The sequence below is a fragment of the Abramis brama genome, assembly GCF_963993115.1.
Source record: "Abramis brama genome assembly, chromosome: 7".
NCBI lineage: Eukaryota > Metazoa > Chordata > Actinopteri > Cypriniformes > Leuciscidae > Abramis > Abramis brama.
In genome coordinates, this window is record NC_139969.1 from 30,617,489 (window position 1) to 30,635,149 (window position 17,661).

Here is a 17,661-nt window from a genome sequence, read left to right on the forward strand (position 1 = left end):
GACACGTCAGTGCGTCCGCCATCTTGGAACAGTCAACTTTGTCGTCACTCACAGTAAGAATCAATGATGCCACAACATGGCGCAGCTGAATTGTGAAATGCAGAGATTTAAATTCCTGAAAAAATGGGATAACCGTATGTTGGTTTCTGTTTTAAACTCAATTACTGTTTTTTTTTTACTTTTACTATGATAACTTTTAAATGTTAGCTGACACCTTCCCCAGATAGCATGGTGACATTGATACAATGTTGAGTTTTGATCCAAACCATCATTTTGGTTGAGATTGACATTTCAATGTTTAAAGTGTGTTGGATCAGCATTGAAATTTTAATGAAAGCCAACAGCACACATGGGTAGAGACACTGACATTGACATTGAACTAACAGTGATTTGTAGTTGATGAGCACAAGATCATTCAGGCATGTATCTCTGCAGAACACTAGTGGGTGTTTCTCTATCAGTGGGGCGTTTTCAAACCACAATGGGCATTTTCAACCGCTTTACCTGATTTGCTCTAATCCACTGGGGGCTTGGTTTAGGGGTGAGGTGGTTTAGCAAGTCTTGTTGAAAAATGGTTGAAAAACATTTATTGTAGTTTGAAATTGGCCACTGATTGGTAAACGCCCATGTTGGTTTTGCATGTGCACTTCTCAGTAGTCTAATGCTTCCTCATTAGAGAGAAAACATAGGTGCATCCTATACAAAGTGTTGTTTGTTGAAGCACCTGACATACATGACTTCTCTAGCACAGTTTCAAATGGTGCATCTACCTTATTTCTCTCTTCCTTTGTTTTGTGTGCTTATTTGTGTTTGATTTGTGTTGTTACTCACTGTCATTAGATACATTAAAAAGTTATTAACTGTTTGAAGAAAGCATCTAGGCCTATTTTTCTACATTCTTAAAAAATGCATCTTGCTTTAGTAAAGTTTATTAGTAATTTCCTGACTAAAGTTCTAACGTCATTTAACAGATTTCTTGAAGTGCAGGAGACATGAACATGAACAAGAATGTTACACTGCAAACAGCCCATGTCTTGCATCCGTCAGTGCTTGCATGCAGAGCACATTGCTCCTTTAGGTGTGAAGGATGAAGATGGACAATTAAAAAAAGAGAGAGAAGCACCCTTCTGATAATGCTGACATTGATTAACACTGAGTTGTTGTCGAAAGCATAATCACCTGACCTGGGACTTATCACTGCTTAATTCATATTCCTGAGTCTGTATTCAATTTGAGAAATGTAACCGATTTCCGTTCAGTTTAGCTTGTTTCCACTGAAACACAATAACAAAAAACATCTTGTGTTTATTAAGAAAGTGACTGACATGGCTATTTTGTGATATTTAAAGAGATTAAGGTCTACATAAGGTGAATATGCAGCTTCAAAGGGATTGGTCAGCCTGAAATGAAAATTATGCCATTATTTGTTCACCCTCAAGTTGTTCTAAACCTGTATGAATTTCTTTCTTCTGCTGAACACAAAAGATGATAGAGAAAAGAATGTTGGTAACCAGACAGGTTAACAAAGGCCACCGTCAACTTTCTGGTTATCAACATTCTTTAAAATATCTTATTTTGTGTTGAACAGAAGAAAGAAACTCATACAGGTAAATTTCATTTCGAGCTGAACTATCCCTTTAAAGAAATTTTTATCTTAATTTGTTAAAATAGTTAGTAGAGATGCACCAATACTAAATTTCTCAGCCGATGATATCGGCGGATATCGATACTGATAGTTTGGTGACTCTGCCTTTTATGCCTTCTTTTAAATTAATAATAATTAATTCCTCAATTCTGAAAGAAATTCAAATAAAAACTTTATTCTCTCCATTTCAACAAGTTGTTTCACAGTAACTGGTCTCATAAACAGAAAACACTTTACTCAAGTTATCATTAACACTAACTAAAATCTCAAGTTAAATTAAGATTGAATGTTATTAATTCATATTAACATTGAGTGAATAAAAAAAAAAAAACCTCACGTTCACTCATCACAAACAAAAGCATTGAACATCAAACTGATAATAATGTAAACTTTTTTGATGATATTAACTCATATTAACATTAACAGGATTTCACGAGTTCACACTTACATATAATTAGATAAAGCAAAGGATATGCGTATTTGGCGTGCTGTCCGAGGGGAGGGCTCTGAGCTCGGGGTTTGGCCCGAACCCAGATAACTCCCCCCGTCCCAGATCTGGGATAGGACTAGTAAGTGAGGAGATGGAGTGGTGAAGGGATGCTGGAAAATATACTGCTATATATTACTGCTGTATATATACCTCCTGATGCAGAGAGTCTTCGTTTAGCAGTCACACTCAGTGCCTTCCCGGTCAGAAGTGACCGGATACCTAAAAATGAAACTTCCTCCATCCCAGTAAAAACCAATGCAATTTATTTTTGTTCTATAATATTTATTCTTTTTAATTTAGTATTTTGAGACAATTTGATTGAACTTATTAATATTTATGCAATATTTATAGTCCATTTTTTGCCATTGAAAATAATGTTGTTTTTTTATTATTATTATTATTTTTTTTTTTCTATGCGGTATTTTCGGTTAAAATAGAGACTAGGCTTTCAGAAAAAACAATAAAAAGAAAAAAAATAAATCAATTTATTAAACATAAAATTAAATAAATCATGTTATTGCATGGGTTTACCACTAGATGCCTGTAATAGCTCTAAATGGAGATGCTTGTGAATTCTAGTTGTTTTTGGACCAAATTACTTACTTTTAAGATGTGGATTGATTGTATTTTTTTTGAAATTCTCAAATAATACTTTTTGCCAAGGTTTATAACATTTTATTAATTATTATTTTAATAATTTTAATAATTATTATATTAATTATATATATATATATATTAATTATAATTATTAATTATGTTATGTTTTTCACTCTTGATGTTTTATAGTTTCACTCCTTCATTGCTGAGCACTTTTTTTCTGCATCGTGGTCGATTTGTAGCGAATTTTTGTGTTTTTGTCAATTTCCCATTAATTTCCTATTTGGGTCATTTTTGACCGAAGACCATGAGTGTGACTATTTTTTTTACGACCACTTAGCATGCTCGGATCATGACCTCAATTTTTTTCTGTGTTCACATACCTAATGCCAGGAAAGTCACCAAGTTTCGTAACATTCCAATGAAGCTGTGATTTTTAAAAATTCAAAACAGATTTTTTTGTAATCTGAATTTATTGGTGTGTATGTGTATAAAAGTGTGTTTGTATGTGTGTGTGTGTGGGTGGGTGTGAATTTTTTGCACTCTTGATGTTGTAGAGTGTCACCCCTTTACTGCGGTGTACTTTTTTTTAGAATCGTGGCCGATTTGTAGATTGTACAGACAAAAATTCAGAGAATTTTTGTGTTTTTGTAAATTTCCCATTCATTTCCTATGGGTCGGTCATTTTTGACCGAAGGCACTGAGTGTGACTATTTTTTTTACGACCACTTAGCATGCTCGGATCATGACCTCAATTTTTTTTTGCATACACATACCTACGGCCATAAAAGTCACCAAGTATCATAACCTTCCGATGAAGCTGTGATTTTTTAAAATTCAAAACAGAAAATTTTTCGGTCAGAAGTGACCGAAGACTCTCTGAGGGTTAATTGAGTTGCCTGGATGAGCTCCTCCCATGGCAATGTATTAATTAATTAATTATCTGAACGTGCTTTTCCCGATTTTTGTTAATAAAACGTCATATAATAAAGCATCATGTTCTGCTAACACAAAACATTTTCCTCAAGTGTGTGGGGAAAATCTTTCTTCACAAACAAGCATTTCTGCTTTATCATTGAACATCAAACTGGTAATGTATAATATAAATGTTTTTGATGATATTAACTCATATTAACATTAACTGGATATGAAAAGCATCATGTTCGGCTCACAATCAATCAGGATTTCCCTCAAATAAGTGTGTGTGGGGTAAATCTTTCACAAACAAAAGCATTTCTGCCTCATTATTGAGCATTAAAGAGAGGCGCTTTTAACATTAAGTGAAATGGCACCTGACACACAGAAGCCAGTGGCTATGCTTTGTGCTGCCTCAACCCGTCCGTCTGCTCGTCGCTGAGGACGACTTCCTGCGGCGTCCTCCACTCCCGCTAAGTCATCGCAGCAGCCATCACCCAGGCCTCAGAGTGGAGCAAGCCGCAGGAAGTCGGACCTGCCTGTCCAGGCCGCTGCCAAACCAGGAGGCAAACGGAGGTGCAAACGACCCAGAGACAGGCGACCCAGAGGTGGATCAGACTGCTCTTCAGGAGATGGTGAACGCGCCGCTCCTTCCCCTGGTGGGAGAATCTTTTGTTTCCTTTTCTTTTTGTTCTGTTTGTACCCACAATTTCAATAAAAGAGCAGTTTCTAAAACCTCTGGGTCCCAAGAGGGCGTGCTTGGCGGCTGACGACCCTATGCCTTGTCACCCTCAGGCCCCTCTTTCATCGCCAGCAAGCAGCAGTGGCCTCCGCACACTCACTCTGCCCTTCGACGGAAGCAGGTAAGTGTTGCACCACACATTCAGACCTCAATCCGGGCCGCTATGCCGTCCGAGTCGGGTCCCTGCATTCTGCCGCGCTGCCCCACCGCGGGTACGTCTGTGGTGCCGTTGGTCCCGCTTGAACAGTGTCTGGGAGCCTAGCTAGCGCTTCGCAGCCCGTCTCGCTGGCTCATCTGTACTATCAGACTCGGCTATGCGATTCAGTTCGCCCTGCGCCCCCCACGGTGTGCTCAGGGCAGAGATCTCAGGGCAGAGATCTGCCCTACTGGCGAAGGACGCGATTGAGCCGGTCCTTCCAGCCGATATGAAGACTGGCTTCTACAGCTCGTACTTCATTGTACCCAAGAAAGGCGGTGGGTTACAACCAATCTTGGACCTCCCTTCACAGGCTGCCGTTCAAGATGCTAATGCTGAAATGGATTTTCAATAGCATTCTTCCCCAAGATTGGTTTGAAGCGATCAACCTGAAGGACTCGTACTTTCTGTCTCGATTCTCCCTCGACACAGACCATTTCTTCGCTTTGCGTTCAAGGGACGGGCATATCAGTACAAAGTCTTACCCTTTGGACTGGCCCTGTCGCCTATGTCTTCACGAAAGTCGCGGAGGCGGCTATTGCTCCCATGAGCGAGCGTGGTGTTCGCATTCTCAACTACCATGAAGACTGGCTCATTCTGGCTCAGTCGAGAGAGCAGTTGTCCAAACACAGGGACATGGTGCTCAGTCACTGGGAAAAGAGCACACCCACACCCAAAACACACCCAGTCAGTATTGAACTGCGTGAGCACTCTCAGACGCAGAACAGCGGCACCACTGAAACTTTTTCAGAGGCTCCTGGGGCATATGGCATCTGCAGCCGGAGTAATGCCGCTCGGATTGCTTCATATGAGGCCGCTCCAACACTGGCTCCACAATCGAGTCCCGAGATGGCCGTGGCAGAACGGCTCATGCCGGGTCCAAGTTACCCCACACTGTCGCCAAACTCTCAGCTTGTGGTCGGACCCTTCGTTCTTGCGGGCAGGTGTTCCCCCAGAACAAGTGTCCAGGCATTCTGTGGTCACCAAGGATGCCTCTGCTACCGGCTGGGGGGCCACGTACGGGCATGCAGCTTCAGGTCTTCAGGACGGGGCCTCAACTGCATTGGCACATCAACTGCCTCGAGTTGTTAGCAGTACATCTTGTGCTGGGCCGCTTTAAAACGCTGCTACTAGGCAAGCATGTACTGGTCCGTACGGACAGCACTGCGACCGTTGCATACATCAACCGTCAGGGTTTTCTCCCTGACCGAGGGCACCCTCAGCTCGGACGGACGGGTACACAGCTGGCTCCGGGGCCTACACAAGTATGCGTTTCTCCCAGTGAGCCTTCTTGCACAGACCCTGTGCAAAGTCAGGGAGGATGAGGAGCAGGTCTTGCTCGTTGCGCCGTATTGGCCCAACCAGACCTGGTTCCCATATTGGCCCAAACGGACCTGGTCAGTTGGGGGTCTGAGAGTCTTGTGTAGGGTGCTGGATGTGGCAGCAACCGTGGTGTTTTCCATAGGGATCAATTGATCCCAATTATGTTGTAACGTCAAACGTGAGCGACTGATAGGGAACGTCTCGGTTACTAATGTAACTCCTCTCTGAAGGAGGGAACGGGAGATGTTACTCCACTGTTGCTGACCATCACTATCTCGGCTCCTCAGCGAAAAACAATGAGTGCGTGTGCCCAGCATCCTGTTTATACCCGCGCTGCGGGGCAGGTCGCGTTACGCGATTCATGCATGCCAACGTTCATTGGCTCGTTCTGTAGACACTCGAAGATGAAAGGGCTCCCTGAAGTGATCCCAATTACGTCATCACGTCGATGTAACGTCTCCCGTTCCCTCCTTCAAGGTTACACATTTATTGACACATTAATTATTGGCAAAATATATAGGGAAATATCTCTGAAGTATATTCTCATTAAAATGTAAAAAATTTTAGCACGCCAGAGTTGATTCCCTTAATCATCCACCACAATCAGTAAAACTAAAGAATATAGTTCTGATGTGCAGCAAAAGATTGTTGAGCTTCACAAAATAGAAAGTGACTAAGAAAATAGCTACAGCATTGAAAAGTCCCATTTCCACCATCAGGGCAATAATTAAGAAGTTCCAATCGACTAAAGATGTTAATAATCTGCATGGAAGAGGATGTGTGTCTATATTGTCTTAATGCACAGTGAGGAGGAAAGATTGAGTGGCCAAAGACTCTCCAAGGATCACAGATGTAGAATTGCAGAGATTAGTTGAGTGGTCAGAAAGCCTAAGAAAATTATAGCATCTACATCACCACATGTTGTTTGGGAGGGTTTCAAGAAAAATCCCCCTTGCTCATCCAAAAAAACAACTCTAGCATATTCAGTTAGACTTCAGTTCAGACTGGAACTTCAAAAGGGACTGGATTCTTTGGTCAGATGAAACAAAAACAAAAAAAATAGCTTTTTGAAAAAGTTTAGTGGACACAGGGATAAAAAATATGCCATGCCCATGGTTAAATAAACTGCATGATCTTTAATGCTGTGGGACTATTTTTTGCTGGAGGTCCTGGACATCTTGTTCAGATACATGGTATTGGATTTTAGCAAATACCAACAGATAAAAAACCAAAACCTGACGGCCTCTAATAGAGATCTTATAATGGGCTGTGGTTGGATCCTCCATTAGGACAACGATCCAAAACAAACATCAAAATCAACACAAAAATGTGTCACTGAGCACAAAATGAAGCTTCTGCCATGACCGTCCCAGTCCCCTAAACTGAACCCTATAGAAAATGAGTGGGGTGAACTGAAGAGAAGAAGCACCAACATGAACTTGTGAATCTGAAGGATCTGGAGAGATTCTGTATGGAGGAATGGTCTCTGATCTCTTGTCATGTGTTCTCCAAACTCATCAGGCATTAAAGGAGAAAACTCTGAGCTATTATCTTGGCAAAAGGAGGTTGACATTACAAGACATTTTTAGATATGAAATAACAAGAAATAAAGTCGCATTGTGAGATATAAAGTTGCAAATACAAGAAATAGTCACTTCTTACCTTGGCTATTTACACGTCTTAAGAACAGAATCATATTTTACTGTTTACTGCATACAGCACATTATGCACTGTAACTGATATTTGCAATAGTGTAGAGGGGAAAGTTTGGGATGACATGCTCCAGTCTTCAAAAGGTTTAGAGTAATGCAGGCAGACAGGAATAATGCATTTAACTTATTTTATTGTCAATGAATTTCAGTGTGTCTGTTTTGGATCTTATAATAATATGTGATATAGAACACATTATGCAATGACATACATTACACACAGCAAAATGCTATGCTGTGGTATCACAGGTATCACAGTAAAAAACAGGTTTCAGGTTCATTCGCCACACTAAATAGAAAGTCACGTGCATTCACGGTTTCCCACACAGTGTACTCTGGTTGTGTAGTGGTATTCATTATCTAATGCCTCCTTAACTTCCAAGAAGGCATAATGAGGAATTGAAGAGCACTTTGGGGAAAGTAGGCAGTAGGTGCGAAACGAAACTGTGGATGTTATTTAGAATAATGAGAATAATTACAGTTATATTTATTATATGCTTATTTCAACTGCTTTTTACAATATAAAATGTTTGAATATAAAGTGCATTACCAGTGATCAGTTATGCATAGACTGTAAAAAGTGGTGGCCTGCAATTACCTTAAATAGCTATTTCTACCTGATTAAGTGATGTTAAATATTATTTTGACATGATTAGTTAATTTAGATATTACCCCTTTTCCACTGTAGAATAGATTAAATTTTGTCTTAAAAAAAAAAGAGCAATGGCCAAAAAACTGACTAAATTTTTTTTTAAATTATCATTAATTTTTCTTGCTACAAGTGTGTTTATATTGGAAGTTAATTGTTTAGCAAAACCTTCCATAGAGCAGGTCTTAACATTATAGAAAAGAAAATTGCTGTCACCTAGTGGTGACTCAAGAACATTAATAAAATACTATATCATTTAATGTGAATAGTAATGTGTAAAATGTAATTGTAAGCTAAGTGATCCACATTTGCATCCATGTTCAGAATGAGTTCAAATTTCAACCTGAAATATTAATTGAAAGACAATAGTTAGAATCACATGTTGACAAATCATGCTTTAAACATTTTTAAAATACTCCCATATGCAATATAAGTGTACTTACATGACATCCAGAAAACTATCATTTATTTACTGTGTTCAAAGAACATGAAGTCCTACAAGAGAAGAACAATATCAGATTATTCACTATCCTGAAACACACAGAGCCTTTAGAGGAAGTTTAGAAAACTGGTCTAACAGGAAACATGGCGAAATGCGATAATGCCTTATTTTTGCTTACTATGAGAAAACATGCTCCAAAAAGAACAGCTTTAATCTTCACATCCAGATCCATAGGAAAGGAGATTCCAAAATTGTCTGCGTCAGTGAAAGCCTCTCTCACCATACCGGTCCACTGTTTAGAGATTCGGCCCACCGTTGCTGACTCATCCATTGACAAAACCTGTTTAGATACAAATAAATAACTACTTATGACCATGCAAAATGGTGCAAGAACATGTAAACTATCATCAATATTTCGGTCTTATATGGTTCATACATTAAAGTTCACATCAGAGCAGCATTTGCAGGAGCAGCACGGCCCCACGATCTTCAGAACTGCTTCTCTTTTCTCATTCTGTACGGTAAACTTGGGAATATATGGATGCCAATTCTGGATCACGTATCCAATCGGGTTGCCTGGTGGAGACTGGATTTCAAGCTATGAGGCAGACAAAAGACACATCAGCAGCGATTGGAGCAGTTTAGGCATAACTATACTTAAAATATAGTAGATCTTATTATTCACAGCTAATAGGTGGCGTTTAAGCTGTTAATTTAATCACAGACATGACAACTGATGGTGGCATTGCTGTGTACCCATCATGCAACACATCAGTCCTGCAATAGTCAAGGTGATTTAAACGTTTAACTGTAAAATGAGGAAGTCATCTGTTAAATATGACATGCATAGGCTGGCTGTTGATTCAGCAATGTTGTAAAAACAAGAGTGTCAATGAGAGTTCAAAAATCTTAAGTGAGAAGTATACTGTATATGATATTTTACTACTCAACCTGAACTAAACTTTCCTTGTCATAAAAAGGTTGCATTATCTGATATTTTATAAGACTTATTGACCTTGACACAGTCTGTATGGCTCTGATATCCTTTCCGGGTGTTTTTTATTTTTTATTTTTTTTTGCACATTTGTCTCACCACATAACTTTGATTTGGGGGACAATGTATTCAATATTTCAATCTGTGAATGTGAAAATAGATTTTAATGATGAAATACAATAGACTTGAAAAAAAATAAAAAATGTTTTTATTTTTTTCTGCCCTGATTTTATTTTATTTTTCAAATATGTTTTTTTTTTTATTTGAAATAAATACATTTCATTCAGCAAGGATACATTCAATCATTAAATTGATAAATAGTGACAGTAAATACATTCATAATATTACAGAAAAATATCAGAAAAAATAGATATAATTATATATTAATAATAAATGTTTCTTGAGAAGCAAATCTGCATATTAGAATGATTTCTGAAGGATCATGTGACACTGAAGACTGGAGTAATGATGCTGAAATAATGCTTTTGACATCACAGGAATAAAATTACATTTTACAATATATTAAAATAGAAAGATATTAAAATAGAAACAATATATTTAAAATATTTTCAATTCTAATAATATTTGACAATATTGCTGTTTACACTATATTTTTTAATAAATATAGTCTTGGTGAGCATGAGTGACTTAAATTTTAAAATCTTGCCGACCCCAAACTTTTGAACTGTAGATTGTAAAAGGGTTTTATCTAAAACATCTTTTTTTTTTCTACAGGAAATAACACAATGATACTAGTTCATGAATCACTGCTTATGCGTTTTGAACCTACAGTCTTTCACCAACCAGCCTATATCTTTAACCACTAAACCTGACATCAAAGGCTTTGAAACCTGAATAAACTAATTACTTAATGAACAGAAACGTGTTTTACCTCTTGCAGGCAACAGGGACAGCAGCAGCTTCCACATTTCAAAGGGCGTGTGAGCGTCATCACTTCCTGTCCCAAGTTATCTTGAACATGGATGATGAATGAGCGCATTGGCCCACAGAACTGTCTGTTACAGCAGTCGTTTTCCTCAGCCGCATAGAACACCTGTTGCCCCATGCTGTTCTTCACCATGTACTTGTTATTGGTCTCCCAGCCCAATATAACTGTGATATAACACAATAAAACAAAATTATAAAATAAAGACCTGTGTAGTGCATTGTATTAACTGACCCATCTGTAAACCATTTTTAAACGCCTTAAAAAGGTTAGGTTTAGGGTTATGAATAGAATTCTATGGAAGTCCTGTGTGTTTGGATAGTTTAATATTACAGGTTACTGTAATATGAATAATACAGATTCATATTACAGAAGTTTTATAAGCAAAAATTATACAAAACATTGTGACTGGGCCTTTTATCACCTTCTATACAATAAATAAATTCAAATTATAAATAAAAAAGTTGTCATGTCACTACTTCTTGGCTGCTTGATAGAGTCAATGTTCTATGAAAACATTCATTTTACTGAAAATCATATTGTTCATGTAAACTTCCAGTTCATTGCTATGGGATGTTGTGTAAAGCTTATATGATCAAGCAGAAGTAACCATGGGGGCGGGGCTTATAGAAAGGTAATATGCCTTACATTGAAACACATTGAAAATATTCAAAGTAATATCAGAGGAAAAACTACAACAAACATCACAATATTACCTTCAGCTAGCTCAACTTTCTGCTTTACAAGAAGTTGATCAATCTGTGTTGTAAAAAGGGAATACATGTTGAAAACAATCTTTTACATTTACATATTCATTTCAAAGCCACAAAACTAACGCAAGCTTAGTCACCACTTCCTGAGAAGCAGTGGCGGCTGGTGGGTTTTAAAATAGAGGAGGCACACAATCTTAGCGGTCGGATATCCAACTTAGGCATCTTCTTTTATTTTTAATTTAGCTGTTGTTTGAATGGTAGTTTATTAAATTTGTTTGCGATCAAATATTCAATATCTCTACTCTCTATAGTTACATCAGCGGTAGCAGTTCAAACTAATATCACGTAATTTACGTCTTGTCGATGATTGGTTGATATACCAAGGGAGGCTAGCCTCCTCTGCCATGTTACTTTTCTCAACACTCCTAATCGCTGAAAGTGAAATATTTGATGGTGATTGGCTACTTTTTTTATACCAAAGGAGGCACAAGTATCCGGCTATGGATTTGGTGGTTACACTTACAGAGGTGAAGTTACAAACAAGAAATACACATTCTGAGACATAACATTTTGGATAGGCTGTGCCTTCCTTGCCTCCCCTGACGAGCCGCCACTGCCGAGAAGATATCTCATGCAAGAAAAAAAAACATCAGTGTCTTTAGTGGCATATAGAGCTGTTCATTCGCAGCAGTGAAGCTCTACCTGGGTCAGGTACTCCAGTCCTGGTGGACAGCCTTCGGGTCTCTGTGGAAGTGGCATCATTGGCACTTGACCTTGCGAAAGAAAGAACATGACTTCTTAAACATCAGGATCTGAAAAAGTGAGATACGATTTTGAAAAATTAAATTTTCCATAGATTGCCCTTACCATTGCCTGGTATGGCTGGTCCCTGGCTATAAGGAGGGGTGGAATGAATTGCATTTTTCTGTGGTTGGAGGTCAATGGGGTAACCTATTTTAAAGAGTATCAAAGAGCAGGATGTTTCTTTTAGTTGTGTACTGTATAACAGCAATTTAACACAATGCTGTCAGGATCAGGTTACTTATGATTAGGTTTTGACACACGTACCATTATTTGTTGCCATGGTGGGCAGCTGCAAATTACTCTGCAAACATGCAAACCAGAAAAGCAAGTTAAGCAAATATTTTCCTGTATGTTTTTTCCATGCATTGTAAGGAATGGAATTTCTGCAGCCTAACAGAGTTTTTAATAGTCAATGAATTTGCATAACAGGAAGGCATTAATATACACAGTTTAGGCTGAGAACACCGGGAAGTTACTGTGGCGAGGGGGGCGTGGTTTTGCGAAGTCTGTAGCAGGAGAGAAAGGAGGGGGCCGATCGGTGAGTAAGTAGGTCAAGTGCAAAATGATGAACACCTGTGTCTGATTGCAGTGATTGGCGTGGAGAGACCGGATATAAGCCAGCATTTGGGAGGAGGAGAGAGAGAGAGTTGGACTGAAACCTCACGGGACGTTATTGCCTTTTTGGAGTGGAAGTTGTCTTTTGTTTTGTATTTTTGTGTGAGCTGTGCGTGGCACGGTGAATGCGCTACGTGCGCCCTTTTTGTTTATTTACTTTTGATTTGCAATAAAGTGTGAGTGTTTCAGTCACGCCGACCCCTGTCTTCTTCCTTCCTTACCCATACGAACATTGAACCTCATTACAGTTACTTACTTCACTTACTTTTTTTTTATTTTTTTATAAAGCACTTTGCAACTGCACTTGCAGACCAAAGTGCTGTACAATCAGCAGCATAAAAACAAACAACACATAAAAACAATATGCAACTTACTAATACAGATACTAGCCCAACCTCTCAAAAGCTATTTTTTAACACAAGCTTTTAATACATTTAAAGAAGTGATCTCACTTAGTTCAAGAGGCAGACTATTCCAAAGCCTCGGACCCGCAACAGCAAAGGCCTGTCTGATCACCTTTTAATTTTAAATGAGATCGAGGGACAGAAAGCAATGACTTATTATTTGATCTTAAAGACCTATGCTTGATGAAGAGCAATAAGCTCAGATAAATACGCAGGAGCTATCCCATGCACTGCTTTAAAAACATACAGTAGAGTTTTATATTTTATCCTAAAATCCACTGGTAGCCACCTGATTTTGTGATAAATCAAAAGGTTTGTAACATTAGTTGTACCACTTTTAAAATTGTACTAATTATTATAAACTGCAGCTTTTGTACAACATAATGCATTCATACAAAAAAAACCCACACAAATAGTTAATGTGGCAAGCAGGGCGATTGCTAATGCTTGTATCTCTCACGGAGGAGCTCCGGAAGGATAAAAGTAGGATTGATGACAGTGGAGGACGAGAGAGGACCAGGCCTGGACTTTACGTCCTGTTTTGTTTATGTTTGTGCGGCAGTCGTCCATGAGGAGCTGCCGCCTTACTTTCGTTTTGTGTTTGTTTATTTTGACCTGAAAGGGATAGTTTACTCAAAAATGAAAATTACCCCATGATTTACTCACCCTCAAGCCATCCTAGGTGTATATGACTTTCTTATTTCAGACGAACACAATTGGAGAAATTAAAAAAGCTTTATAATTGAGGACGAGATTTTGAAGCCCAAAAAAGTGCATCAATCCATCATAAAAGTAATCGACACGGCTAGTTATTTAAGGGGTTTAAATATTTTTCTTACACAAACGCATCGATTCTCTTCAGAAGGCATTTATTAACCCTCGGAGCCATGTGGATTACTTTTATGATTTTAGTGGGCAGTGCTTGGAAATAGGGCTGAACGATTAATCGCAATTTACATGTAATCGCACTTAAATCGAGATGGTTTATCGCGATTTTAAATTCGCAAAGGCTGCGATTATTTTGTACGCGCAGTTTGTCATTGATGTACGGCTCTGTAAACGCTGCTCCATCTGAAAGCACTGTGAGTTTGAGTCTCTTATAACGTGCATTTGAAAAAACAACACGCGTCAAACATCTTTCCAAAACAAGAAGCATTTATGAACCTCTTGTTCAACAACAGACAACATTTAATAACATGCATTTAATCCAAACTCACTTCTTAACGACAGTTGAGCATCCTTCTGTGAGATGATGTGCCTTCTTACACAGAATTAGGCAGTCGTGTATTTGTAAGTCTTGTTTAATCAAAGCATTTCAATCTTCTGTTTATTCTGCTTCAGTGATAGGGATTTCCTGGAATAATGCCCTTCTGCGGCGGGGCATATTTATCGCGTTTGCACGAGAGCCCCCTTTGGCGTTCAGATGGGGCAGTATTTACTACCAATCAGCCGCATTCCACTGACAAGATGCGCATAAAATAATCGCAGACTTTGCCAAATCGCGTGCGGTTTTATTTTGCGATTAATCGTGCAGCCCTACTTGGAAATGGAGACAACGCACCTGGGTGACGACCTTAAACCATTCAAATGAAGTTTCCAGGTCATAGGAACCCATCCCAGTCTCAAGTGTTACCACTCCTAACCCAATCAGCATAACTATTCAAAGAATAGGACAGGGGTTCCAATAGCCATTAAAGACAAAAGGTTAGAGTATCAGTAATCTGACTCATTTGACTTATAAACAATAAAGAGACCAGGACTGTGTTGTAAAGTTTTTCTTTGATCGAAGCAGAGACAGTGAGACAGTTGGGATCGCGTTCAACAGAAGTTATTCTTTATTGAGAACTCCGCCGTACGCGGCTGTAGAAACGTCCAACATGATCTAATCTAATACAGTATGCATTGTAGTTATATACATTCCAAGGGGGAGGGATTACATAGAGGTGGAGACTCTGAACAAAGCATGCAAATGAAGTAGGAACACACCCTACTCTGAGTCCAATTGAATCAGCATAACTATTCACATGCTGATACTGGCCAGAAACTCCAATTCCAAGAGCCATCCCAGTGCCATTAAAGACAAAAGGTGAAAGTCAATCAACCTAACGATTCAACGTCTGGGCTCCGAAAGGTGAGAATCAAGTGATCTGATTCATTTAAAACACAATAGAGAAAACAGGTCTAGCAGGAAAGGAGACTCTTTGCTGGAGACTCCATAATCATCTGAAATCAGTCTACTAAACTTTATCAGTTTATATACTATTGCAGTGGAAAAACTAAATTAAACATTTAATAAAAATGTAATCCAACAACTGGCAGGAACCTCTTGGTTAAAATCTTTGCTTAACAGTATCATTCATCTGATGTCATTATCTTTAAATCAGGGGTGGGGAACGTTGGTCCTGGAGGGCCACTCTCCTGCAGAGTTTAGTTCCAACCCTAATCAAACACACCTGAACAAGCTAATCAATGTCTTCAGGATCACTGAGACTACAATCAGGTGAGTTTTTTTAGGGGTTGGAGCTAAACTCTGCAGGACAATGGTCCTCCTGTACCAACGTTCCCCACCCCTGCTTTAAATGCTAAATACAATCTACTTCCCCAAGGTGCTGCGCCGTAGTGAAGTAGAGCGCTGAGTGGCCGCTGGCGCGATTGCAAATGAACATTCATACAGAAAAAAACACAAATAGTTAATGTGGCAAGCAGGGCGATTGCTAATGCGCGCCTCACCGACTTAATGTCTCTCACGGAGGAGCCACAGAAGGATAAAAGGAGGAATGATGACAGTGAAGGATGAGAGAGGACCATGCCTGGACTTTACATCGTGTTTTGTTTATGTTTGTGCAGCAGTTATCTGTGAAAGGCTGCCGCTTTTATTTAATTTTGTGTTTGTTTATTTTGATATTAAAAGGATGTTGATCGTTTGTAGGTCCCTGCCTATTTTCCTTATCAACCAACCTTGTTACATTTAACATTTAAGGACACAAAATATTACCAAATAATCAATCAGTTATTTGCATAATTAATAGGCCTAACTAGATTGCTAAATGAGCCACATCATCTACAATCCTTTTGAATACCTTTATTCATATTTTTAGCAGTCTCATTATGTGATTAATAGAAACGAATTGATCATTTATGCAGTAACACTTTACAATAAGTTTTCAATTGCTGACATTAGTTAATACATGAGCTAAGAATGAACAATAATAGGCTACTTCATCTTCGGCATTTATTGACCTTAGTTAATGTTAATCTCAACATTAACTACATTTTAAGATAAAAAATTTATCTGTTAGCAAGTTAATGAATTGTTTCACCAAAAAAAAAAAAAACATATTAACAAAGGTTAATAAATGTTGTAAAAAAATATATATATATTGCTCATTGTTAATTTATGTTACTTAATGAATTGCCTAATGTTAAAATGAGACCTTGTTGTAAAGTGTTACAATTTGTGCTATCATTTCTAGTCAGTGCCACTCCCAATACCTAAGCCTTCAGTATTTTAGCTGAATATAGTTGAAGTGAAGAAAAGGCATAATTAGCGTACATACCAATGACATGACAACAATTCCAGAGGGATGGAAACTATAGGCTACTGTAACAGACGTGCAGTTGTTACGTTAAGGATGTATTTGTATGTATGTATAACCTAGTCCTATTGATTTGAATTTAATTGGATTAAACAGGTTAGCATACCTGACAATACGTTTCATCATGAATTTAAAATGCCAACTCACCTGTTTATGAAAGTACTGTGGATGTTGATGCCGTAGATTTGTTTTATTCCTCAACTTATTATTTTTTCCCGAAAACCCACTATAAGAGAGGTAGGATATTTAAATTGATAATAATAATAATAATGTTTTAATGAGAGACAATCCCACTGTTTTCTCTTCGCTCTTTATCTTCCTCGCACACTGCTTATTAGTTTCATTTCCAGGAAACAGTCTGGTGTTTGTGGGCGAGAACACACCCCTTACAAACAAACGAATCAGACTGACAAAAAAAAGAAAAAAAAGAAAGAAATCTCTTCATGACCATTTTACTGTGCCAGCTCTTGGCATTTCTCCGATCCTCTTAGATTACCTCGATTTGTTCGTCTGGCTTTATGACGAAAGTGTCTCCATGGATATAGAGAGTTTATATCTATGGAAATGATGAACATTAGACCATTACACGATTTCAAAATCGAACATCTGCTTCTGCCTTTTTAAAAAACCCTTTCAATCGCTCAGTTTCCTTCACTTTCCATTTCCTTAAAAAAAAAAAAAAAAATCCTGACTTGACTTGTAATCTCAGTCCATCCACAATTAACAGGAAACCTCTCATCAAAACAGCTGCATAGTGGTAAAGGAAACGTTTTATGTTGTAAAAAGATATAACTAAATGTTTCTTTTTTCTTTTTTTTTTTCTTTTCTTTTCTTTTTGCCATTAATTGCCTTGTATTCACATTAACGCTTTATATTTAAAT

At 38.3% G+C, this 17,661-nt stretch overlaps 1 protein-coding gene across 4 annotated transcripts; it reads right to left on the minus strand.

The window, feature by feature from the left end:
* Positions 1-7,740: 7,740 nt before the first annotated feature.
* LOC311087695 (phospholipid scramblase 1) lies at positions 7,741-17,424 on the minus strand. Of its 4 annotated transcripts, none has more exons than XM_084121095.1 (10): positions 16,928-17,424; positions 12,430-12,466; positions 12,229-12,312; positions 12,064-12,134; positions 11,365-11,407; positions 10,595-10,815; positions 9,145-9,306; positions 8,887-9,048; positions 8,710-8,761; positions 7,741-8,609 (listed from the first exon to the last, which is right to left on the minus strand). In XM_084121095.1, exons 2-9 carry the CDS (start codon positions 12,443-12,445, stop codon positions 8,732-8,734), a joined length of 789 nt encoding a protein of 262 aa, XP_083977221.1. In that variant the 5' UTR covers positions 12,446-12,466; positions 16,928-17,424; the 3' UTR covers positions 7,741-8,609; positions 8,710-8,731. The 4 variants fall into 4 exon arrangements, with proteins under 4 accessions (XP_083977221.1, XP_083977224.1, XP_083977223.1 ...); XM_084121098.1 differs by lacking the exon at positions 16,928-17,424 and adding an exon at positions 13,046-15,525; XM_084121097.1 differs by lacking the exon at positions 16,928-17,424 and adding an exon at positions 13,037-15,525.
* Positions 17,425-17,661: the final 237 nt, after the last annotated feature.